Source organism: Oncorhynchus mykiss, chromosome 11 (genome assembly GCF_013265735.2).
Source record: "Oncorhynchus mykiss isolate Arlee chromosome 11, USDA_OmykA_1.1, whole genome shotgun sequence".
NCBI classification, from domain to species: Eukaryota; Metazoa; Chordata; class Actinopteri; order Salmoniformes; family Salmonidae; genus Oncorhynchus; species Oncorhynchus mykiss.
The window spans coordinates 72,890,725-72,915,141 of NC_048575.1; the positions used below are offsets into that span (position 1 = coordinate 72,890,725).

The 24,417-nt window shown below is 43.5% G+C and overlaps 1 protein-coding gene across 1 annotated transcript in view; it reads left to right on the forward strand.

The window, feature by feature from the left end:
• Positions 1-520: 520 nt before the first annotated feature.
• Positions 521-24,417, forward strand: part of LOC110536365 (calmodulin-regulated spectrin-associated protein 1-B) — a 30,565-nt gene continuing 6,668 nt past the window's right edge. Inside the window, exons 1-11 of the mRNA XM_036936269.1 lie at positions 521-684; positions 1,672-1,832; positions 8,665-8,927; positions 15,247-15,408; positions 15,536-15,616; positions 20,084-20,225; positions 20,531-20,670; positions 21,275-21,368; positions 22,910-23,081; positions 23,887-23,975; positions 24,185-24,263. Of these exons, the coding sequence (XP_036792164.1) occupies positions 1,673-1,832; positions 8,665-8,927; positions 15,247-15,408; positions 15,536-15,616; positions 20,084-20,225; positions 20,531-20,670; positions 21,275-21,368; positions 22,910-23,081; positions 23,887-23,975; positions 24,185-24,263 (1,382 nt within the window). The 5' untranslated portion in view covers positions 521-684; position 1,672. The remainder of the gene's footprint in view (positions 685-1,671; positions 1,833-8,664; positions 8,928-15,246; positions 15,409-15,535; positions 15,617-20,083; positions 20,226-20,530; positions 20,671-21,274; positions 21,369-22,909; positions 23,082-23,886; positions 23,976-24,184; positions 24,264-24,417) is intronic.

Below are 24,417 nucleotides of genomic sequence, written 5' to 3' on the forward strand. Positions count from 1 at the left end.
CATAGCTCTACCTATGAATTTGAGAGTGGTTACGTTTATCCCATCCGGTAGCTTTATACCAAAACAGAGGCTGGGAGACCGCTTTGCTCTTGCTTCAATTAAGCATTCTAGCTTTCACCTTGTAGTTTCAAACTCAATCAACTGTGAAACCTAAAACTAAAAGCATTACCACAAGAGGGAGATTTTTCCACACTGAGGCAATCCCCTTTTACTTTAGCATTTTTTTTTCAACAGGCCACCTAATTCAGTATACACTATGATTGATTGACTCATATGAAGTACTTATTAACAAATGCATCGTTTTTAATTAAACTGTTTCATACAATTTCTAGAGAGTCCTCTCAAAAGAGAGCAAGTTGTTATGGTATGGGCACATGGGCTGGTTCATTTCTGATGAATTTTTGCAAACAAACATCTAACATTGTTTCATATACCTTCTTACGCCCTTCTTTTTTAATGAATGGTTACTTTGAATCTTGCTCTGGGTTGTGTGTATGTGGTTGCATGATAGTATTAGCATCCGCGCAGGCGCAGTGGTTAGCTACTTATGCTAACAGACAGACAGATAATTCGATTTATGGGAAAGCGCGGATACAGAGGTACATAAGGTGCTTCTCACTAATACGTTAATTTCTTCGACCTAAAATGAGTCATCAAATTGAAGGATAAACCGGGAATAATCAGGTACGTTACTGTCTTTCGTAAACTCTGTACATTTATGTCTGGCATTGGTAGTAAACGCTTATCCTGGGTTTCCCGTGGCGCGGTTGTCAGACAGGCCGCAAATTGGGTTTTGTTGCTGGGGAGGAGACCGTTCGTTCATCTCGCTGCTGCTACGATGTGGTGCTTGGGCTTTGCTTGGGCAATTGCATAACAAAGTCATTATGTTACATTTTATACTGACCGATCTAAAGGGTTGATTTACGTTACATAGTTTTTTTTTCATGTATTTTCAAAAAATACTGTTTAAGTTAGTGAATGTCAGTTCGATTCATCCAGTTATTGTAACCTAGCATAAAGCTGGACTTGTCTAGCTATCTGACTAGCCAGCTAACTGTATTAAAATCGATTTAAGTTAGCTGTGTTGGCCAAGGTGCTTTCTAACTTGGCCAGTAAGGCTATTTTGTAAATGCTGTACAACCCAGATTCAACGAAACAATCCAGTTTGACAGTTAGCTAGCTAAAGTTAGCCACCTGTCTAATGAATGGGCGCCCAATGCTAAGTTCGCTAACATGCAAGCATGAACCGGGCTAGCTAGCTAAGTTCTTCCATTTTACTTGTGGGTTAGTTAGTTAACAATTCCTCAGTGGCTCGCTAGTAACTAACGTAATACTCGAATGAAATGACTATAGTCATTTAGTATAGTCACTTTAATAACTCTAGTTTCATGTACCTATTATCTCGACTAACCGGTGCCCCCGCACATTGACTGTACCGGTACCCCCCTGTATATAGCCTCGCTATTGTTATTTTACTGCAGCTCTTTAATTATTTGTTACTTTTATTGATATTTTTTTGTTGTGTTTTTCTTAACTGCGTTGACAGATTAAGGGCTTGTAAGTAAGCATTTCACTGTAAGGTCTACTACACCTGTTGTATTCGGGCATGTGACAAATACAATTTGATTTGTATGTTTCATATTGTGAATTTATGTGACATGTTTTTGTAAGGATGGATGTAGATCTGTGTGGTGGTGCGGATGGCACCCGAAGAAACATGGATTCAGCTGGTGAAGGGACAATAGAGATTGTGCCTTTGGAAATGTACGACTCGGCCAGAGCAAAAATAGATGCCAACCTGCGATGGCTGTTCGCCAAGGCATACAGCATTGGTAAGTTCTGTCTCTCTCTCACACACACACACACACACACACACACACACACACACACACACACACACACACACACACACACACACACACACACACACAGAGAGAGAGAGGGACAATGAATTGGGTATTTAAAAGGTCCAAAATAATCACCTGTCACATAGCTACACAACTCCAATGCCTTGGTGCAAATATTAACCCTTTGCTGTTCTCACACAGATACTTCAGGATTTTACCCTCTGCTGTGATCCAAAGCATTATGGAGATATATGTAGGTTTTTAATGACAAAGAAACACAACACTTCTCAAGGAAGACACAGTTGCCCCATCTAGTGGCAGGGTTGGGCCCAAATGTTGTTAGACGGGAAATGTGTCTTTGTGTTCATCCACACCTCAGACTAACAGTCTGCAGTTGGGCTTGGCCTAATGAGCCCTTATTGGAACAGGCCTTGATGGCAGAACCAAGCCGAATGGAATGTATTGTCTAGATTTTCTCAGTTATTATGCATCAAAATGCTTCGTGTGCAGAGCTGACTGTCCCTGTATGACTTGGCAAATTATCTGATTGTTTTTGTGCAGTGGCCTTTCGCAGTACAGTGAGACTGGACTCACAGGAAAACTGCTGAATAAATCCACTGACTGTCAGACTCATCATGTCATGGCAAATGCAGAGCAAGATATCAGTCCTTGTCACTCTTATCAAGAGTGACAATGTTGCTGACTTGCGGTTTTATTGTTTTATTTCACCTTTATTTATCTGTAATGATGTCAACATCATTAGACCAAACAAAAACCTGGACTTTTGTAAAAAGTTACTCTATTTTCTAAAATGTTCTAGGTTCTTCAGAGCAAAACAGTCAAGGTATTTTGATGTTTCTTGATTTTTGTATTGCAAGATTCCCATGTCTGTCACACTGTAACACATCACTTATCCCCAACTGCATAATTAACTGGAGGATATGTGGAATGAATTACACCTCACAGTGCCACAAGCATTGCCAGCTGGCTCCTCCACAGCATCTTAGCATGTCTTCTGCATGGAACCGAAGCCACCGGCCTTCAATAGCAAAGCTAGGCCAGGTAGCGACCCGTAGAACAGCAATTAGGCCTAGCTTTGCTATTGAAGGCCTGTGGCTTTGGTTCCATGCAGAAGACATGCTAAGATGTTGTGGAGAAGCCAGCTGACTACTTGTGGCACTGTGAGGTGTAATTCATTCCACATATCCTACAGCTAGGGTTGCCTGTCACTAGTGGAGAAAACCTGTCATGTGAGCGACGCGTGACCTAATTTCACTTGGAGCACTTGCTCTGGCTATGCATTTTATATTTCTAAACAGTCATGTCAATGAAGTGTCGTCTGTGTGTGTTGTCACTGGAAGAACATAATGGTGCCGCGTGCAGTGGTTAATTTCTTCACTGTTAAATGAGAGGAAAATGTATCACACAAATCAGTTATACTTAAACTAAATCTTGAATCACTTATTAATAAGGGAGCAGGTCAATACAACGCACACATATATAAAGTGAATCGAATGAGTGCTCTACGATAATGATGGCTGGTTGACAAATCACGCTCAGATGATTCGTTGAGAACCCGAGACAAAAGTACAAAGGTATTTTATAGCCAAGATTCACCCCTTTCAACCTACATGACGAAAAACTGATGTATAGAATAGGTCACAAGGTTAAGATTTGTATGAAAGATACCTATAATACACAGCAGACAGTATCATTGTGTAGAGACCAGTGTCTGTCCCCCCCAACTCCATACTGGAGCCATGTCTCCCTGGTACGGTATAGAACAGCAACATTAACTCATGCTCTGGAATGCTCTTTAGGTTTTATCACCCAAAAGACATGGTAAATCTCCCAGAGGCCCATCCTCAGTAGAACACACACAATAGTTATAAGAATCCTCTATTCTGTTGCCTAAAACAACCATTTGATGCAATAAAACTATTATAACATCATCTTGCAATTTCCCACCATATGCACTATCCATTGTTTTCCTAACATGGCTCTTTGGATTGCCTTTCCTATTGTTATTTCTGGATTCAAGAAAGGCCAGTACGAAACTAAAAATGCCCATCACCTCCCTGTAAGATATTAATTGTACTGAAAGTGTGACACTGTTGCTTCTGTCCCTCTACTCTTCCCAACCTGGGCTTGAACCATGGAACCTCTGCACACATCAACAGTCACCCTTGAAGGATCGTTACCTTTTTCCCCACAAAAGCCTCGGCTCTTGCAGAGCAAGGGAAACAAATGCTTCAAGGTCTCCGAGCGAGTTACGTCACCACTAATTAGCTAGGCATTTCACACTGGTTACACAAGCACCTGCACCTTTTCAGTTTGTCTACATCAGGGTTTCCCCAAACTCTGTCCTTGTGACCCCAATGGGTGCATGTTTATTTTTTGCCCTAGCAATACACAGCTGATTTCAAATAATAAACTCATTTGATCGTTTGAATCAGCTGTGGGCACCCCTTGGGGTCCCGAGGACCGAGTATGGGAAACGCTGATCTACAGTGTTTTCTAAGCCTAGGTTTCATTTTGTCATCCTAGCATTTTGGTTTCTGCTGTCATTACAGTGACTTCATAATGTCACTCAGACACATGCCTGCACACAGCAAACAAGTGATCCATATGAATACCATTCAAATCTGTGATGGAATGCCATGCTCCTGTTTTCATTCTGTTCTCCTTGTTTTTTCTTCATGCCTAGTCCCTGTGTTCCGCTAACAGAGAGCTGTGGTCCCAGAGAGCTCAGAAACAGTAATAGGCTTTTGTCCTGATGACGAACGAACACTGCCTCTCTTCTCTCTCCCTCCGGAGGAATCTCCCCACTGTCTGTCATCTGTGGCTCTAAGGGTTGTGGCTAACAGCCATGCAGGCAGACAGAGTACACTAGCACTCACAACATCTAAGCTGTATTAGCTAAAGACATGGGAACAGAACTCATTGCCCAAAGATTAACTGGGGGTGAAACACAGTTTGATAATAGAGGGAGTGGATTGTACAGTAGCCTTGGGGATTTTGGGGACTGCCTGTGCACAGGTGCAGCAGTAATTGGCATCCCCCATTTGGGGATTGTGTTTTTTTTAATGTATTTTTTACATATGGCAGTAGTGGAGTGTATTGCTAATGCTGCTTCACAGATGCTGGTCTGGCTCTATAACATGGCAGGAACTAGGGATGGGCGGGCAGGCTGAGACAATACATCCTCGCCCCTCAGATTGTGGGGCAGGTGTGTGTATGCGAGTGGGAACCTGCATGCAGGTGGCTGCGTCACGTGTGAGCATGCCTGTGTATCTGTTTCTGAGCGTGTGTTTGTGTCTTCTATGTGAGTGCATGCTTGCGCCGTGTGTTAGAATTTGCCCCCCAGTGCATACACAGATCTGGCTGGCCCCGCTCCTCACATCACAGTGCCTACCAGCCAGTCGGAATGGTACCCGCTGGGGCAAGCTGGTGCTCTCCTGTCTAGTCTGATAGTAATTGGGGGTTGCATTATAGCCGGTCCTGGCAATGGAGAGAAAGAGTGTGTTTGCCATGCTGGGCTCACTCCCTGTCCCAGTAGTTAGATACTTCAGCCCACTGTGGCAGGAGGGGGGCAGCTGCTGCCACACAGTATCACTGTCTCCAGGGGGAATTCATATGTGAAGACCCACCCTGATTTCCAGCCACCCTGGTTTCCAGCCACCCTGGTTTCCAGCCACCCTGGTTTCCAGCCACCCTGGTTTCCAGCCACCCTGGTTTCCAGCCACCCTGGTTTCCAGCCACCCTGGTTTCCAGCCACCCTGGTTTCCAGCCACCCTGGTTTCCAGCCACCCTGGTTTCCAGCCATGGCACATGCCTTTTGTTTTCACACAACCACCTCATCTGTTTTAATGCATTATACACAGTACCACACACACACCTCTGTGTCTGTCTCTCTCTCAGAATGACTGACTCTTAAACTGTTAATGTACATCAGGCTTATTGCATATGTGGATGCTTTTTTTTCATCTCTAATCAGTCTAGTCTGTTGTAATGCACAGACAGAGGTTCCTCCACACGTATGACCCATTGTTATCCGATCCTAGGCTTATTATCCCTCCCTAGGCCTACGGCTAATAACATTGAGCCACATTTAGACTGTGCTAAGGATGACCGTAGAATCCAAATCTGCCTGGTGTAACTGCTGTGTTGCTGATTGGTTGGTGGAGAGATCTGCCTCTGTCAGATGTGGTGTTATGGAGATGTCTGTTCTGTTTAGGACTGACCCCATTTAGTCGACTGTTTGGTCAATAGGCTGTTAGTCGACTGAGACTTCTTTAGTCGAGCAGTAGAAGGGGGGTGGGGGGGGGGGGGGGAAACAACAAAAATATATTGTGTACAAGACACTGGTCTGATTCACACTGGGTGGACTGATCCATTGTGTAGGCCGTGGGGATGGCATAATCCATCAGTCTAAGACGGGCTAAATTGGATATGGTTATATTACATAAGAACAATGGTGCAACACAAACACCATAAAAAATGTATAATAAATGCGCTCCCTCCCGTGTTGGATAGCGGTCGCTGTCCACGGTTCTGAAACTCATCAGTGCTCTGTTGAATTGGCACCTTTTCCTAGACCATGTTGACATTTGCATAATAGCAAACTTAACCAGCATATTGTGTTGAGAACAATGCTGTGGGGGCAGCAGCAGAATGAGGAGATGAGGAAACAGCCCTTGTCTTATTGTCTAAGAAAAGTCAGGAGAGAGAACCCCCAACTTAATTAGGGCTATAATCAATAGTCTAACTGTTAAATGTTACTGGCTTTATAAATCATCAATACATCTACAGAAATAAGACAGATCCTGCTTTTGTTTCCTGTTTGAGTGTTTGTTTTAATAGCCTACTGATTCCGCGAGCGACAAGCAATGGATGGGCTTGTAAGCTTTTGGATATCTTTTTTTGGTCCAAATGTAATTTTTTGGTGTTTTTACAAACGGTCAGCTTACCACATAGATGGGCATTTATAAAAAATAAAATGTCAGGCAACACTGGACACCTCGTTAATCCCGTCTCTTTTTTTTTTTTGGTGCAGTTCTGGATTGGCCTTGATTTCCACAGACACTGGTTTTTGGTCTAGTCCAGACCAACTGAACCAATCATTGTTTTATGTTAAAATGTTTTGGTCTATAAATTACTTATTTTAGGAAGTGCGTTTAGGATGTGCTGCGGATCGCTAAAATATCATAATGATTATGATCACACTTCCTCAATTCAAATATAATGGGGACACTATAGGAAATATGGTTTGGTATGGTTTCGAAACTTGAGAACCAAGCTGGATTTATCAGTGTGGCCCCATCACCTGGACCTGTTGAAATTCTGTATCTTCATGCCTAGAATAAAAACTTCCAGGCTTCTGTCATAACTGTCAATTTATTGGATTTTTTTTTTTTAATGATGGGTGGGCAGTTTGGAAAAAACGAATCTCGTCTGAATCGTCTTCTGGTATAACTGACATTCTGGAGTAATAATTACATAACCAACGTTCTCTAGTACTATTCCCAAGCGACTAGGTCTTTGGTCACATGCTTGCAATTCATCTATGTTATCATGTAAAGAGAGCAAGGGTCTAACGAATAGGGAATATTTTTCCAAAACAAACAAATGAGGGATTTTGGTAGCAGAAATTTTCAGTCAGAAATGACTGTTGCAGCTTCAGTAACACGGACAGCGTGATAAACACTTTGATGGTCTGTGGTGGTCGCTGCAGCAGGGAGGAGTGCGGGACAACGGGTGCTAGTCACATTACGGCTGAGCCCGGCCCGGCACATTCAAATCAATTGCTAAACTCCTTCAAATCATTTGTGTCTTTAAATATTAATTCAAACTTTGTGCTTAAAGCATCAGACAAGCTCAGTGCATATAGTCGATTTGATTAAAACACATACGATGTGTCTGGAAAAATACACGTTTTATTATTATTATTTTTTTTCTCGGACAGCATTATTTCTGTTTGCGCAGCTTCACAGCCACAGCTTAAATAACAATGTCTGAATAATGGAGGTTAGCTGGGCTATTTTTGTCCCGAAGATCATCACACCTTTCTGAGAGTGGGCACTTGTGCGTGGGCTGGGCTTGTCACATGCAATGGGCTACGAGGGTATCCTTCATTCTATTCCTCTGCTTCAATGTTTACGGATTGTGTGTTTCCTGTTAGGAGTATGACCGCAACAGACATAAATTATCATGATCGGATTCCCATCACCATTTAGCCTAATATGGTGACTTCTGGTTTGATATGAGTCAGTGAAAAATGCAAAACAGACCCTTCATAGGTCATTGTTTGTTTTCCTCCTTTGTGGTGGAAACTGCAAAGACATTGTTTCAGACTAGTAACCTGAGAACCTAGCTCTTCTCTCACCAGTGTTACTGTCAGTTCCAAGCCATGACTAGCCTGTATTTACAGAGTAAACTGAAACCTTGCAGAACACATATTTTTACTCTGCGAGCACATGCTGTTGCCACGTTCCCTTTCATTGTTGAAAGATTAGGCTAGATCTTCCCTTTTTAAAGTAAAGCACGTATTTCACATTTGGCTATCCACAAAATGACATACTCTTATTGTAACCCTGTGTATGCATATTAGTCATCACAGCAGCGTTTCCCCTAGATTCTTCCTGAAGTAGGCACAGGGCTGCAAGCACCAAAATATTCCATTGAAACCAATAGCAACCAAATATTTTCATGCGAGTAGCAACACAACTAGATGTAGGGAGTGGAACCCATCCTGTCTATATATGTTAGGACCAACACCATGCATCATATCCATCACTAACCCCCCCCCCCCTTCCAGACCACATCCCAGAGGACCTGAGGGATCCGTTCTACACAGACCAGTATGACCAGGAGCACATCAAGCCTCCCGTCCTCCAGCTGCTGCTGTCCTGTGAGCTGTACTGCCGGGTGTGTGCCCTCATCCTGAAGGCAGACCAGGCCGCCTCGCTGCAGTCACACATGTCAGTCATCCAGGCCCTCAGCCGTAAAGGGATCTACGTCATGGAGAGTGATGACGCCCCTGTCAGAGATGCTGACCTCTCCTGTGTGCCCATCAAAATGGTGAGTGGAAAGACTGTGTGTGTGTGACTGTGTAGGGGGTGATGAAAAGCTATGCAGAGTGAAGGCAATTCAGCTGCATCTCAATTGGCTCAAGTGGCTCTCCTTGTCTCCTTAATCTACAGTGAAAACACTGGAGAGACCAAAGCAATTGGGCTGATGCCTACGAGCCAGGCGGCTAGGTCTCTCGCATGAGGACAGATGACGGAAAGATGCATCCAATGTCCTCTTCATGGACTAGGAAGTAGGGAGGGACACTTTGTGGTGGTGGAACTAGTTTGATAAGCACGTGGTGCTTTATGGGAGTCATTGCCAGAGGCTGCTCATGATTTGTGGACGAGAGCTGTCTTGAAAATGAGTTAGTCCCAGTGCAAAACAGACATAAATAAAGTCTGAAAAGCTGTTGTCCTTTAGCTGGCCATGGATGAGAGAGAGTCAAGAAGCTCAGCCTTCTGGTTGGCTATTCTGTGTGTAGTCCTACATAGAGAGCGAGAGCTGTTTCTGCCTGCAGCAGCAGCTCTGTTCCTGCTCTCGTCTTCTTACTTTAACTAGTGAAAGTAGCCATTGTTCTGTTCTCTCTATCACACTGACATCTATCACACTACACTGAACACTCGAATACATACCTGTCGTCTATTGGACTTCATCAAACAGCCTTTAAACCCATGGTAACTAAAACGTTCTAGTCTTTGTTGAAACCATGGCGACTCATCATAGTGTTCTAACTCAATTTTCATTTGGGTGGTTTTTCCCAACCTATTAAATTTGGTTCCAGACCGCTTAGCTATTTCCTTATCGTTGGCTACCTTGGAGATTCAAATTCGACTCTGATTCATATCCATATAAAGGCATAGAACTGGGCCAGAGAGCATGTCGTCTGTAGGCTTTACAACACAGCTTTTTGGCACAGTCTGGTTTCTGTGGATCATGTGAAAACTGATTCAGTTACTTCTTTGACCATCATTTTCTACCAGCTGGATAGGGAAGGATACACAGAGAGAGAGAGAGAACAGTCTGAAGTTAGGCCTAAAATGTGCTGAATGACCCAGTGGGGTTCCTCCACTACTTTTTTCCACTCTCCTGTAGTGTACCCTTGTCCCTAACAGTGACATTTTCCATGTCTGGTCAATATGCAAAGTAGGGTGCAGCAGTTTCATAATGATTGATTCACCATCTCTCATGTAACCTAGTTCTCATCCATCCAACCAGCCTAGTTTTTAGGACTATTGACTTTAGGACTATTGCCCTGCGTCGTCCGGGTTAGGGTAGGGTTTGGCCGGGGTAAGCTGTCATTGTAAATAAGAATTTGTTCTTAACTGACTCGCCTAGTTAAATAAAGGATAAATAAATGTAATAAATAAAATAGTACAGCAACAACTCCACTCAGCATACGGAATGAACACCACTCCCTCCCTACATGTCACATTCAGTTGTATATATTGCACAAGCATTTCCTTTCATAAGAGATCCAATAACCTCTCTCAATTTCACTGAAAGCACTTACAGTAGCATCACTGCATGGTACTTGTTGGCTTGAATACATTATACACTGCCAATGCCATGGAGACTCGCGTTGTCGCCAAGGTGGCTTGCTTCTGTCGAGCGACCAGCCAAGAGCGAGCCGACATCTAGCCCAGTGACAGACAGACGGGCTGGTTTATAATCCGGGCAAGGCTCTGTGGAAGAAGTCAGACAAACACATGTTTAGTCTAAATTCCTGAGTAGAGTGAAGTGGTTGTCTTTGACAGACTAGACTAGGCCTGTGTGAGGGTGAACCCCCCCCCCACTGTGTTGCAAGGAGTCTGCAAGGAGGTGTTTCCATGGCAATGCCTGTGTTTACCATGTGCAGCCTCTGGGCTCACTCCCATCGTGTGTGTGTGTAAGAGATACCTTCTCTGCCTCCTGTTTGACTCGTACTTCCTAGAGGGCACTGATAGCGAGGGATCAGCTGGGAGTAATGAAACAGCAGTGTACCATCTCCTGAGTCGACTCACACAGCTTGGAAGAAATACATTTCTAGACTAGGGGGACACTAGAGGGATGGACAGGGGGAGACTAGGGGGACACTAGAGGGATGGACAGGGGGAGACTAGGGGGACACTAGAGGGATGGACAGGGGGAGACTAGGGGGACAGAGACTATAGAAACCGGATTAGTGCTGAGTGATTAGTAATTTGTTGGTTTGGTTTCAATTGGATTATAAAACAATTGGTTTGTTCTCCATTTTGGTTTCTTCATCTTTTTTTGTTGACATTAAATCCATTATTAAATAATGACATTAAAATCATTTTAGAGCTTTTTAATGGAAATACAATGGCAAAAATAGTGAAAATTCAAATTGCCAAAACACAGAAAATATTCCATTGTATCTGTCAGGCCCACATTGGGTAGATCCAATAGGAAATCACTATGAAATAATACAATATTTCAGTTGTGTATATTACTTAGTTCTTATTTGGATACTTTCTTATTTTTAATTCCTTAAGTCACCATTTCATCTCTTCTCAGGCAGTAGCAACCAAACTGCCAGGCACTGTTCTCTCTTCTTCCCATTCTGTATGGGCTTTGCTGCCATGCTTTGGTCTCTTTCTTTTTTTTATGTAGTGATCTCTCTCTTGTCGTGATATGTCCCCGCAGGAGGCTTTTTACCTCTTGGTAGGCCGTCATTGTAAATACGAATTTGTTCTTAATTTACTTAGTTAAAGATCTAAACCGCTGTGAAATATATTTTCCATAACCAAAAATCTTGTATATTTAGCTGATTTTGAAGCTGGTGTACAAAACTGAAAGTAAGATGCAAAAATTATATAATAGAACGGGTAGCATAGAAATAGCACACAGAACAGATCTAGCTATTCTTAGACTTGTGTTCAAAGGGGATGAAATATCTATAACTCACATTTCTTTGAATTTGGTCAGGTTGCCTATAAAGTTACATATTGTAGCTTTTAAATAAAAAATAATCATCCTATTTCGCTAAGCTGACCTGCCTTTGCATGCTGCAGAGCTGTCAGACAATCATTTTATTAGTTCTTCGAAGTAGATAAGGCATACTTTCACGAACTCTGTCTATCCCGATCTCGTTGTTTTTGTGTACAGTCGCGGCCAAAAGTTTTGAGAACAACACATTAATTTCAGTTTGCTACTTCAGTGTCTAGATATTTATGTCAGATACTGAAGTATAATTATAAGCATTTCATAAGTGTCAAAGGCTTTTATTGACAATTACATGAAGTTGATGCAAAGAGTCAATATTTGCAATGTTGACCCTTCTTTTTCAAGACATCTGCAATCCGCCCTGGCATGCTGTCAATTAACTTCTGGGCATGCTATTCTTGCATAATCAATGCTTGGAGTTTGTCAGAATTTGTGGGGTTTTGTTTGTCCACCCGCCTCTTGAGGATTGACCACAAGTTCTCCATGGGATTAAGGTCTAGGGAGTTTCTTGGCCATGGACCCAAAATATCAATGTTTTGTTCCCCGAGCCACTTAGTTATCACTTTTGCCTTATGGCAAGGTGCTCCATAATGCTGGAAAAGGCATTGTTCGTCACCAAACTGTTCCTGGATGGTTGGGAGAAGTTGCTCTCGGAGGACCTGTTGGTACCATTCTTTATTCATGGCTGTGTTCTTAGGCAAAATTGTGAGAGAGCCCACTCCCTTGGCTGAGAAGCAACCCCACACATGAATGGTCTCAGGATGCTTTACTGTTGGCATGACACAGGACTGATGGTAGCGCTCACCTTGTCTTCTCCAGACAAGCTTTTTTCCGGATGCCCCAAACAACCGGAAAGGGGATTCATCAGAGAAAATGACTTGACTCCAGTCCTCAGCAGTCCAATCCCTGTACCTTTTGCAGAATTATCAGTCTGTCCCTGATGTTTTTCCTGGAGAGAAGTGGCTTCTTTGCTGCCCTTCTTGACACCAGGCCATCCTCCAAAAGTCTTCGCCTCACTGTGCGTGCAGATGCACTCACACCTGCCTGCTGCCATTCCTGAGCAAGCTCTGTACTGGTGGTGCCCCGATCCCTCAGCTGAATCAACTTTAGGAGACGGTCCTGGCGCTTGCTGAACTTTCTGGTGCTCCCTGAAGCCTTCTTCACAACAATTGAACCGCTCTCCTTGAAGTTCTTGATGATCCGATAAATGGTTGATTTAGGTGCAATCTTACTGGCAGCAATATCCTTGCCTGTGAAGCCCTTTTTTGTGCAAAGCAATGATGACGACACGTGTTTCCTTGCTGGTAACCATGGATGACAGAGGAAGAACAATGATTCCAAGCACCACCCTCCTTTTGAAGCTTCCAGTCTGTTATTCAAACTCAATCAGCATGACGGAGTGATCTCTAGCCTTGTCCTCATCAACACTCACACCTGTGTTAACGAGAGAATCACTGACATGATGTCAGCTGGTCCTTTTGTGGCAGGGCTGAAATGAAGTGGAAATGTTTTTGGGGGGGATTCAGTTCATTTGCAATTAATTGCAATTCATCAAAACTTTTGGCCGCGACTGTACATTCCTCTTTCATGCAGTCTGTTTGAATCTAACCTAACATAGCAGGCAAAAGTGTATCCATCTCTGTCTGAGATGGGGGGGGGGGGGGGCGCTATGCATTATGGCCTTTGCAGTTAATTACCATGTTTCTGCACTGATCTATGCTGAATATTTTCTAACTCCCTTCAGCCCAGTGTTCCACTCTCGTGAATGATGTGATTTCTCTCTAGTGAAACGGCGTGTTGTGCTCAGAAAAATCTGAATCAATTTGGTCAATTAGTTATTTAACTGAAGAAAAAAAATGTTAATTGCTCAGCACTTGACTTGGGACACTTGAGACGGCTTGGGGTAATATAACAGTAGTCCAACCATACACTCCTGGGTTTGTCTCTGACAGGTTTGGTGAAGGGAAGACGAAGGGTGTGTGTTTCTGGCATATTCATTGTGTTGTAACTCAAGCACATCAGTCGGGCTGTTTTCTTCATCATTTTAAGTCCCTCTTCTTTGAAGAGACACAGCGTCCTGTTTTTGAAATAGTCTACAACTAACTAGTCGCTAGGTGGAAGGGTGCGTGTTTTTTTTAAATTTAAATCTCAGGCAGTGGTTGTGTGTGTTGCTTATGCCTCATTAGAGTAGGGATCTGAGGCTGAGTGTTGAGTAATGCTTGTGTAACATCGTTGGGGCCTATCACTGAGGGCTCTGAATAGCTGTTCTCCTTTCCTATTGTGAGCTAATCAGGATCTGTCCTCCATTTCCCTCAGTAGGATTAGTGCTGGAAGGTGTGTGTGTGTGTGTGTTCAGCAGTGTGTTTTGGGTCAGGCATGCTCTAACTGGCTAGGCTAGGGTGTACTGTGTGTTAACTCCACACCTAGATTCATAGGTCACATTTCAGGGAATTATACTCCTGCCTAAGAAAATGGATATACTGAAGAGTTACTTGTCTTCCCGCCCTAACAGTGGGAGTCGTTGTCCACAAGGCGGCATGGCAGGCTGTCTAGCCACCCGCCTGTCCTTTCTTTGGATTGCGGAATACGTCTCTTTATTTCGTTACTTTTTTACCTGGTCATTGTTAGTTTTGGGTCACAATTTGCTGAAAGAAATGTATCATGACTTAATCAGCCTTAATACCTCACACAGGGGGACAGATGTGACCTACAACACAGATAATGATGCATTGAACAGTCTTTTGTTGTAGGTCACATCTGTCCCCCTGTGTGAGGTATTAAGGCTGATTGATTGGACAGACTGAAGTGACCTCTAATGTCATGGTGGGGTTCCTCCCTCAGTCTTTCTATTGGATAAGGATCATCTGTAAGTACATCAGTGAGGTCAGATGGTCAGGAGACGAGGAAACAAAGCCAACATGGCAGTTTATTTTGAGCTGCGTCATTGTTTGATACCCTGAGGATTGTTCAGTCACCCCTTAATTATACTGTTCTGTGGGCATCATGTCCTCATGTGCCCACATATTCCCGATTTTAAAAATAAATAAATAATAATAAAACATAATAATTGTCTCTACCCACCCATCCGCAATGCCCATGATCGATGCCCTGATGTTCAACTGTAAATCGTGTCTGTCTTGTGACCTGTTCTTTCCCATCTCTCCTCTCACACAGTGTCCTGTGCCCATAGTCGATGCACTGATTTTGGCATAACGTGATTGTTTTTCTGGCTCTGCCTGCCACAACACAGTAACTACATAGCCATGCTTGATCAACACCCTGGTGTTTTCATTCCTGAACTAGACCTACTGTATGCCCCCACGATGACCTACCTTTTACAGCGTTTGTTTTTCTGACCTAATCTGTGCCCTCATCCTTCCTCCAGAGTGCCCACATGCCCATGATCGATGCCCTAATGATGGCCTACACTGTGGAGATGATCAGCATAGAGAAGGTGGTGGCCTGCGTCAAACGCTTCTCCACCTTTAGCGCCTCCAAGGAGCTGCCCTTTGACCTGGAGGACGCCATGGTCTTCTGGATCAACAAGGTATGGTGGGAACACAAACTCTCTTTCCTGTGGACTCCGTAACCTTGTCTGTCAGCGGCCGACATCGATCATAAGCCTGAGACATTCAGAAAAAAGAGGAACTGAGTGAATGTTGCTTTTGTTCCAGGTGAACCTGAAGATGAGGGAGATCACAGAGAGAGAGCTGAAGGTCAAGCAGCACCCGCTGGAGTCTCCCAGTCACCAGAAGGTAAGGCTGGAGACCCACAGATCTCATGGCACTCCCACAGAGGGAGAACAAGGAAACTGAAGCGCTAGAGCCAAAATGGCCCCCATGGAGCTATTTTGATGCATCCTTACAGGCGATTGCTGCTCTCGATGCATCAAGTCTCTGGACTTCAGTCCATGGCTCCAGGACACATTGCAAGAATAATTGCAGTTTAAAAAAACAATGTATTTGTATTTATTCAGATTAGTCTCATGGAGATGACATCCTTTTCAACAGAGATGTGGTCCAAGTCTACAGAGCTCTTTATCTCCTGCCAGTTGGGGTTGAATCCTGATTGAACTTTTTCTCCTAACCCTTAACCCAGAAGCAGATCCAATCCTGTCTGTGACCTCTGACCTATTGACCTTTTTTGCTCCTATTCTTCCTGTCTGCCCCCCCCCCCCCACCCCCCCCTTCCTTGCTACTTGGATAGTCTCCCTCCAAATGGTATTGGAAACTAGTACCTGTAAGTTGGCTGCTAGTAATCCCCCCCTCCTCCCCCTTGCACGCATAGTTCTGTGTCGATGTGCACACCGCACCATTGTGGCTCATCCAAGCCCATTCTGTGCTGCTTGTAGCCAGTGAGTCAGCCAGCCAGTGGGAGGAGGCTGGTATCTTTGTGTTAAGAATGTCACACTGTTGTTGTCCGGTGGTTTTGGTAATTTGCTGAACTACATTTTGGACCTTTCATTTCAAGCCCCTGCAGACTATGTGCAATCATGATAGATGGTGTGTTTGAGAGAGTGACAGTGTGTGAAGAGATGTCTGGGTGAGAGCGAGAGAGTTGTGAATACATCTCTCAGCCCCTGCTTTCATGATTTGCTTATGCTGAGATGTTGGCGCCATTGCCACCCGTGCCCGCAAAATCTGTCATGCCCACCCCTCCTATGCTGTCTGCTATGCCCATGTGGTCTCTCCCTGGCCCCTCATGGTGTCTTTATACTTGCCCAAGGTCTCCTTCTTACTCTCTGCTGTCTGTGTGTGTCTCAGTCTGATTTCATGCACGCCTTGGCCCAATGCATGCTGGAGCCAGAGGAGCTGGAGCCCTCCATAGTGGTACAGTTCCAGTAGTCCTTATCCTCTATAGACCTCTCACTTCTGTTCCTTCTGTAGGGTGGATGGGAAACCTTTTAGTCCTAGTTGTCTAGTTGTTCTCCAGTTACCCTTATAGAGTTAGCATATTGGTGTCAGAATAGTATTTGAGATACAGTTGAAGTCGAAGTTTACATACACCTCAGCCAAGTACATTTAAACCCAGTTTTTCACAATTCCTGTTTTAGGTCAGTTAGGATCAGCACTTTATTTATTTCAGCTTTTATTTTTTTCATCACATTCCCAGTGGGTCAGAAGTGTACATACACTCAATTAGTATTTGGTAGCATTGCCTTAAATAATTTAAACTTGGGTCAAACGTTTTGGGTAGCCTTCCACAACCTTCCAAAAATGTGTTGGGTGAATTTTGGCCCATTCCTTCTGACAGAGCTGGTGTAACTGAGTCAGGTTTGTAGGATCCTTGCTTGCACACACTTTTTCAGTTCTGCCCACCAATTTTCTATGGGACTGAGTTCAGGGCTTTGTGATGGACACTCCAATACCTTGACTTTGTTGTTCTTAAGCCATTTTGCCACAACTTTGGAAGTATGCTTGGGGTCATTGTCCATTTGGAAGACCCATTTGTGACCAAGCTTTAACTTCCTGACTGATGTCTTGAGATGTTGCTTCAATATATCCACATAATTGTCCTTCCTCATGATGCCATTTATTTTGTTAAGTGCACCAGTCCCTCCTGCAGCAAAGCACCCCCACAACATGATGCTGCCACCCCCGTGCTTCACGGTTGGGATGGTGTTCTTTGGCTTTCAAGCATCCCCCTTTTCCCTCCAAACATAACTATGGTCATTGTGGCCATACAGTTCTATTTTTGTTTCATCAGATCAGAGGACATTTCTCCAAAAATTACGATCTTTGTTCCCATGTGCAGTTGCAAACCGTAGTCTGGTTTTTTTATGGCGGTTTTGGAGCAGTGGTTTCTTCCTTGCTGAGCGGCCTTTCAGGTTATGTTGATATAGGACTCATTTTACTGTGGATATAGATACTTTTGTACCTGCGCTTCACAAGGTCCTTTGCTGTTGTTCTGGGATTGATTTGCACCTCTCGCACCAAAGTACGTTCATCTCTAGGAGATAGAACGCATCTCCTTCCTGAGCGGTATGACGGCTGCGCGGTCCCATGGTGTTTATACATGCGTACTATTGTTTGTACAGATGAACGTGGTACCTTCAGGCGTTTGGAAATTGCTCCCAAGGATGAACCAGACTTGTGGAGGTCTACAGTTTTTTTTTCTGAGGTCTTGGCTGATTTCTTTTGATTTTCCCATGATGTCAAGCAAAGAGGCACGGAGTTTGAAGGTAGGCCTTGAAATACATCCACAGGTACACCTCCAATTGACTCAAATGAAGTCAATAAGCCTATCAGAAGCTTCTAAAACATGACATAATCTTCTAGAATTTTCCAAGTTGTTTAAAGGCACAGTTAACTTCTGACCCACTGGAATTGTGATACAGTCAAATAATGTGTCTAAACAATTGTTGGAAAAAAATAATAATTCATGCATAAAGTAGATGTCCTAACTGACTTGCCAGAACTATAGTTTGTTAACAAGAAATTTGTGGAGTGATTGACAAATGAGTTTTAATGACTCCAACCTAGGTGTGTGTTTAAACTTCCGACTTCAACTGTTAGTGTTTTGTATTATGGTAGTTACCCATGTAGAATTAGCATAATGGTGTCAGAATAGTATTCGAGGTGTGTTGTATTATCGTAGTTACCCTTATTATGCCCTAAAAATGTGTCGTCAGATTGCAGACAGTGCATGTAGTAACATGGTTAATTGTTGCAGTAAATGTTTAGTATGGTTCAGCTGGAGCCATAAGTACCGTACTGGCCTGGCTAGTAGACTACAGCAGTGATGAACTCAATAGGCTAACACAGGGAGGGTTCCACAACACCGTTAGCCAGCAGAAGTGGGCCAGTGATTCCCATGTGCCTCCCTCTGTACCAGTTGCCTGGTTTGACTATGCTGACAGTGACACCGCATACCCAGAGAGGGGTGGGTGTCAGGCCAACCATGGCTCCATATCACCGCTCTATAAAGCAGGGGTTCTCAAAGTGGGGTCTACAGGGGGTCCGTGGCCAGATCCCCCCCCCCCCCCAAAAAAAAACAACAGATTACTTTGTTCAAGTAATCTGTGGAATAAGTGTAGCAGGTGTTAAACAGTGAAACTGTATATGAATCAAATTAATGTTCTTAACCTTACAACATGGTCCTGGGAGACTCACAGGGATATTGGTATCCACAGAACTTCACCAGTTGTACATTTTTCAACTCTGCACTGGAATTTAAGTTTTAAAATGGCTAAGTTTTCTCTTCCTCATGGCAAAATGTGTAGAATTTCAGGATATTAATGTAGCTTGACAACTGCAACATTTTCTCTCTGATGCCAAGGGATTTAAAATGTTCCTTTCCAGGGCCCGAGACAGAGTACAACTCTTGTATGCTATTTTTATCTCACTCGAGTTGTGTTCTGATTATGAGGGGATCCCTAATGAACTTGCCATCACAAAAGGGGTCTCTGGCCCCAAAAAGTTTGTGAATCCCTGCTATAAAGGACCACCCCACTCATCTCCACCCACCTAAACACAGACTGGGGCTTATTCAGGGAATGCCACTGAATTAATTCAGATAGTTCATTATCTAGACCAGAAATTATTCTGTGTTTTCCACGAGGGCATCATGTCTGCTCTAGTCATGACATTTTCATCCTTCTAAACGTTGCCTTCTACTGAATAAGCACTAGGCTATATGATGTAGGCCATGACTGTGTATATGACTGGACAAAGCCATGGATCACGTGACACATTCATACACATGTGAAGACTCGATAGGTCATTTGAAGCCAAGGGAGTCTGTTAAGATGGCGTATCATATTGGAGGTTTTTGTAGACGTAACATGTGTTGGCGGTTTGAGCTACTCCAGGAAGTGACGTTGCTGACTAGCTCAGTGCTGCCCCCTCATTGAATATTTCAAGTTGAAGTCTGACCGGGGTACTGCAGGCTGCCATTAGCAACTCAATTAAACTTCTTGTGTGAGTGATTTTATTATAATCTGTTCAAGAACATCTGGTGTAATAGAAGCAGTTATTGGGACCATAATTGTCTTCGAAAATGTGTATTTATTTACATGAAGATTGTCCACAGTTTGCCATTTTCTCCATCATTGTAATGGGGGAACATTTTCTGCAAACAATGTCTGCAGTACTGTGGTCAGCCTTGAATTTATTGGCTTAAGTGAGAGAGGGCAGTCATTCTCCTCTGGATTGGAGCCTATAATAAGCCAGCCTTATCTCTTTGTATTCCCCTCTGACTCGCTCCCTTCCCCTGGTGGTCAGGTGAGGTACCGCAGGGAGAACACCTTGGGCCGCCAGCTGCCCTTCTTCCCCCTGCTGGAGGATCTGATGAGGGACGTGTGTGACGGCGCCGCCCTCCTCACCGTGGTCCACTATTACTGCCCCGACCACATGAAGCTCCACGGTACATCATGGGACGACATCTGTCCTCAACAAACTGGGGTTTCATCATTAGATGTTAAATCTATCCTTTTTTCTCCCTGATTGGTCAGGAATCCCAAATTTTGTCTGACCTCAAACAATTAGTAAAATCATGTCTTTAACCTGTTTTGTAATTGAAATGGTCCATTGAGCTCTACTCCAGATCTATGTTGTGGACATTAGACATTAAATCTGTGTTGTGCCCTGACTGCCAAGGAGGATTGCATGTGACATTACTAAACATCAGGTCAATGAGCTCCATCCTGACCTTTTTGACCTCTGTATCAGATATCTGTCTGAAGGAGGTGACCTCCATAGCTGACAGTCTGTACAACATCCAGCTGCTCAAGCAATTCTCAAATGAATATCTCAACAAGAGCTTCTACCTAACCATGGAAGATATGCTCTACTCTCCACTGGTTCTCAAGGTAAATAAGTCCTTTGGTATTTGTCGTCCCTGTAGCTGTGTTTTTCCCTGTAGCTGTGTTTTTCCCTGTAGCTGTGTTTTTCACTGTAGCTGTGTTTTTCCGCGTGTTTTTCACTGTAGCTGTGTTTTTCAGTGTGTTTTTCAGTGTGTTTTTCCCTGTAGCTGTGTTTTTCCCTGTAGCTGTGTTTTTCCCTGTAGCTGTGTTTTTCTGTGTTTTTCACTGTAGCTGTGTTTTTCCGCGTGTTTTTCACTGTAGCTGTGTTTTTCAGTGTGTTTTTCAGTGTGTTTTTCCCTGTAGCTGTGTTTTTCAGTGTGTTTTTCCCTGTAGCTGTGTTTTTCAGTGTGTTTTTCCCTGTAGCTGTGTGTTTCCCTGTAGCTGTGTGTTTCCCTGTAGCTGTGTGTTTCCCTGTAGCTGTGTTTTTCACTGTGTTTTTCCCTGTAGCTGTGTGTTTCCCTGTAGCTGTGTGTTTCCCCCGTCACTAACTTTGAGGATTTTGTTTTTCTGTGTTTCTAAGGAAGCACTTGATTCATTGATGGTTTTGGTAACGTGTTGTATGTCATTGTAGTTGAGTTTCTCTAACGTGGTTCTTGTTTTCACTATTCAGCACAATGTGATGGTGTTCATCGCTGAGCTCTTCTGGTGGTTTGAGACTGTCAAGCCAGAGTTTGTCCAACCCAGGATGGAGGAGTTCAGAGATGGTGAGGATCATCTCTATGGGTGTGTTGTGGTCTGAATGGGATGGATCAACAAATCAGGACAGGCAGGAGAGGGAAAAGGAGTATTTTAGGACCTCCTTACAGAACATGTGGTTCAACTGGAGTGTCTTTATTTTCATTTCCTCCAATGACATTTCAATGCAAATGTGTAAATGATCCCCATGCAATGTCAATAGTCTAATATATAGTGTTTAAATTTAGCTGATAATAATAATAGTATTGGTTTTGGATGAACTTGACCAGAAGTTAAAATAGGCAGCTGCAGTTTTGTATATTTGTATTTATTTCACCTTTATTTAACCAGGTAGGCTAGTTGAACACCTTTATTTAACCAGGTAGGCTAGTTGAACACCTTTATTTAACCAGGTAGGCTAGTTGAGAACACCTTTATTTAACCAGGTAGGCTAGTTGAACACCTTTATTTAACCAGGTAGGCTAGTTGAGAACACCTTTATTTAACCAGGTAGGCTAGTTGAGAACACCTTTATTTAACCAGGTAGGCTAGTTGAGAACACCTTTATTTAACCAGGTAGGCTAGTTGAGAACACCTTTATTTAACCAGGTAGGCTAGTTGAGAACACCTTTATTTAACCAGGTAGGCTAGTTGAACACCTTTATTTAACCAGGTAGGCTAGTTGAGAACACCTTTATTTAACCAGGTAGGCTAATTGAGAACAAGTTCTTATTTACAACTGCGACCTGGCCAAGATAAAGCAAAGCAGTTCAACACATACAACAACACAGAGTTACACATGGAATAAACAAACATACAGTAGAAAAAGTATATATACAGTGTGTGCAAATGAGGTAAGATAAGGGCGGTAAGGCAATAAATAGGCCATGGTGGCGAAGTAATTACAATATACCAATTAAACGCTGGAGTGATAATGTGCAGAGATACTGGGGTGCAATGGAGCAAGATAAATAAATGCAGTTTGGGGATGAGGTAGTTGGATTGGCTATTTACAGATGGGCTATGTACAGGTCCAGTGATCTGTGGGCTGCTCTGACTGCTGGTGCTTAAAGCTAGTGAGGGAGTGTCTCCAGCTTCAGTGATTTTTGCAGTTCGTTCAAGTCATTGGCAGCAGAGAACTGGAAGGAAAGGCGGCCAAAGACGGAATTGGCTTTGGGGGTGACCAGTGAGATATACCTGCTGGAGCGCGTGCTACGGTTGGGTGCTGCTATGGTGACCAGTGAGCTGAGATAAGATGGTGCTTTACCTATCAAAGACTTGTCGATGACCTGGAGCCAGTAGGTTTGGCGACGAGTATGAAGTAAGGGCCAGCCAATGAGTGTGTACAGGTTGCAGTGGTGGGTAGTATATGGGGCTTTGGTGACAAAACGGATGGCACTGTGATGGACTGCATCCAATTCGTTGAGTAGAGTGTTGGAGGCTATTTTGTAAACGACATCGCCGAAGTTGAGGATCGGTAGGATGATCAGTTTTAAGTACACTGGTTACATTATTCTCCACCTCTTACCCACCTCTCTTTTGATTGACACCTCCACTTCTCTCACAACAGCCCGAGCCATGGCTCAGCCGAAGAGTGCCCGCCCCTCAGTGCCCATCTCCAACGCCACCAAGCGCAGCTTTCAGGTTACCCCTGGCATCCCAGAGGCCTCGCTGTCTGTTTCTGCCCAGAGCAGCCCTGATGGCAGGTACTCCCTGTACCCTGCTGAAGGCTCTGACCCTCTGTAAGTTCCTCCTTCCTCTCTGTCCACCCACCCTTCTCATTTCATCAACCTGTTTTATTTATCTCCTAGTTAGCTAGACAGGAATGAAGAGATCTAGTGTAGAGATCTAATGCTAGTGTTGATACTCAGTTCTCTCACCTCTTTGTTTCCAGCTCACCACTTTCTACCTTTGCTTTGTCCAACACTGTGTTTATCAATGTTAATGAATTGATGTTTCACAGTACATCCAGCCAAATAAATGGATAGCTTTGTAATACCACCACCATTTCAGAGATCATTGCTTATCATGTGCTGGTTGTTCAGAGGGATGGTCAAAGAGTAGCTGATTGGATTAAAGGGACAGTAGGTCAGATGGGCAAAGGTCATAATGTCAACTGACTGGTGTGCCTGTAAGGTCTGTGGTTATGAAGAAAACACTTAGTTCGTACTACTTATGATTCTTAAATGCAAGCAATAAAATCTCCAGTGATTCCCTGTGAGAATACGAGACTGATAATGTAGAGAATGTGGGGTCAATCTGCTTTACTAAAGGTGTAAGAGGGGCTAATCCCTTATACTGTGTTGGTACTTAAGACCTTCTGAATGAATTAACATTTGCCAAAAAATAATATATTAAGACCTACTGAATGCATTCACACAGCCTGGATAAAATATATCCTGCAAATATGGAATTGGAATTTGATCTGCTGCTTAGAGATATCCTGCAAAGATGGATCATGAATGTTGACTGCTACGCTACTGCTAAAAGATTATTGTGGACTTGGTAGGTAATCTAAGTGGTTTGTGCCGTTTTGATTATTTTCAGTAACAAGGGAGGTCCTGGGGAAGCCTTCAGCCCCTCCCACCCACTCCTCCCCCTAAGGCAGAGACAGCAGCAGGGAGAGGACGTATCAGGTGAGGGTACTACACAACACCACAGTTATCATTTATTATAGAAGACTACTAAAAACTATCCATGGCTTTATACAAGTTACATTGAGCCCTTTCTGATGGCTGTGTAGTTTTTATTATAGTGGAATATTATTACAGCTCATATGTCAAGAGATGGCTTTTCTGGTCTGCATTGTAGGTAGCTGAGTGATCTATGTTGTCTGTGTATCTAGGCATAAGAAACCGCTCCAACTCCTTGGAGAACAAACATCCACGAGGCTCAGTGCAGGCCTGGTCTGACAGGAGACAGAGGTGTAGTATGAGAATAACACTGACCTCCCTTCTTGCTCTGAAATGTTCAATCAATGCATGTTTCAGAGATTTGGGTGACTAATTGGGGGATATTTCACCAAAATCTGTCATTTTGTAAGTAAATAAAACCCTTTTCTTCTTGATGTCCAATGTT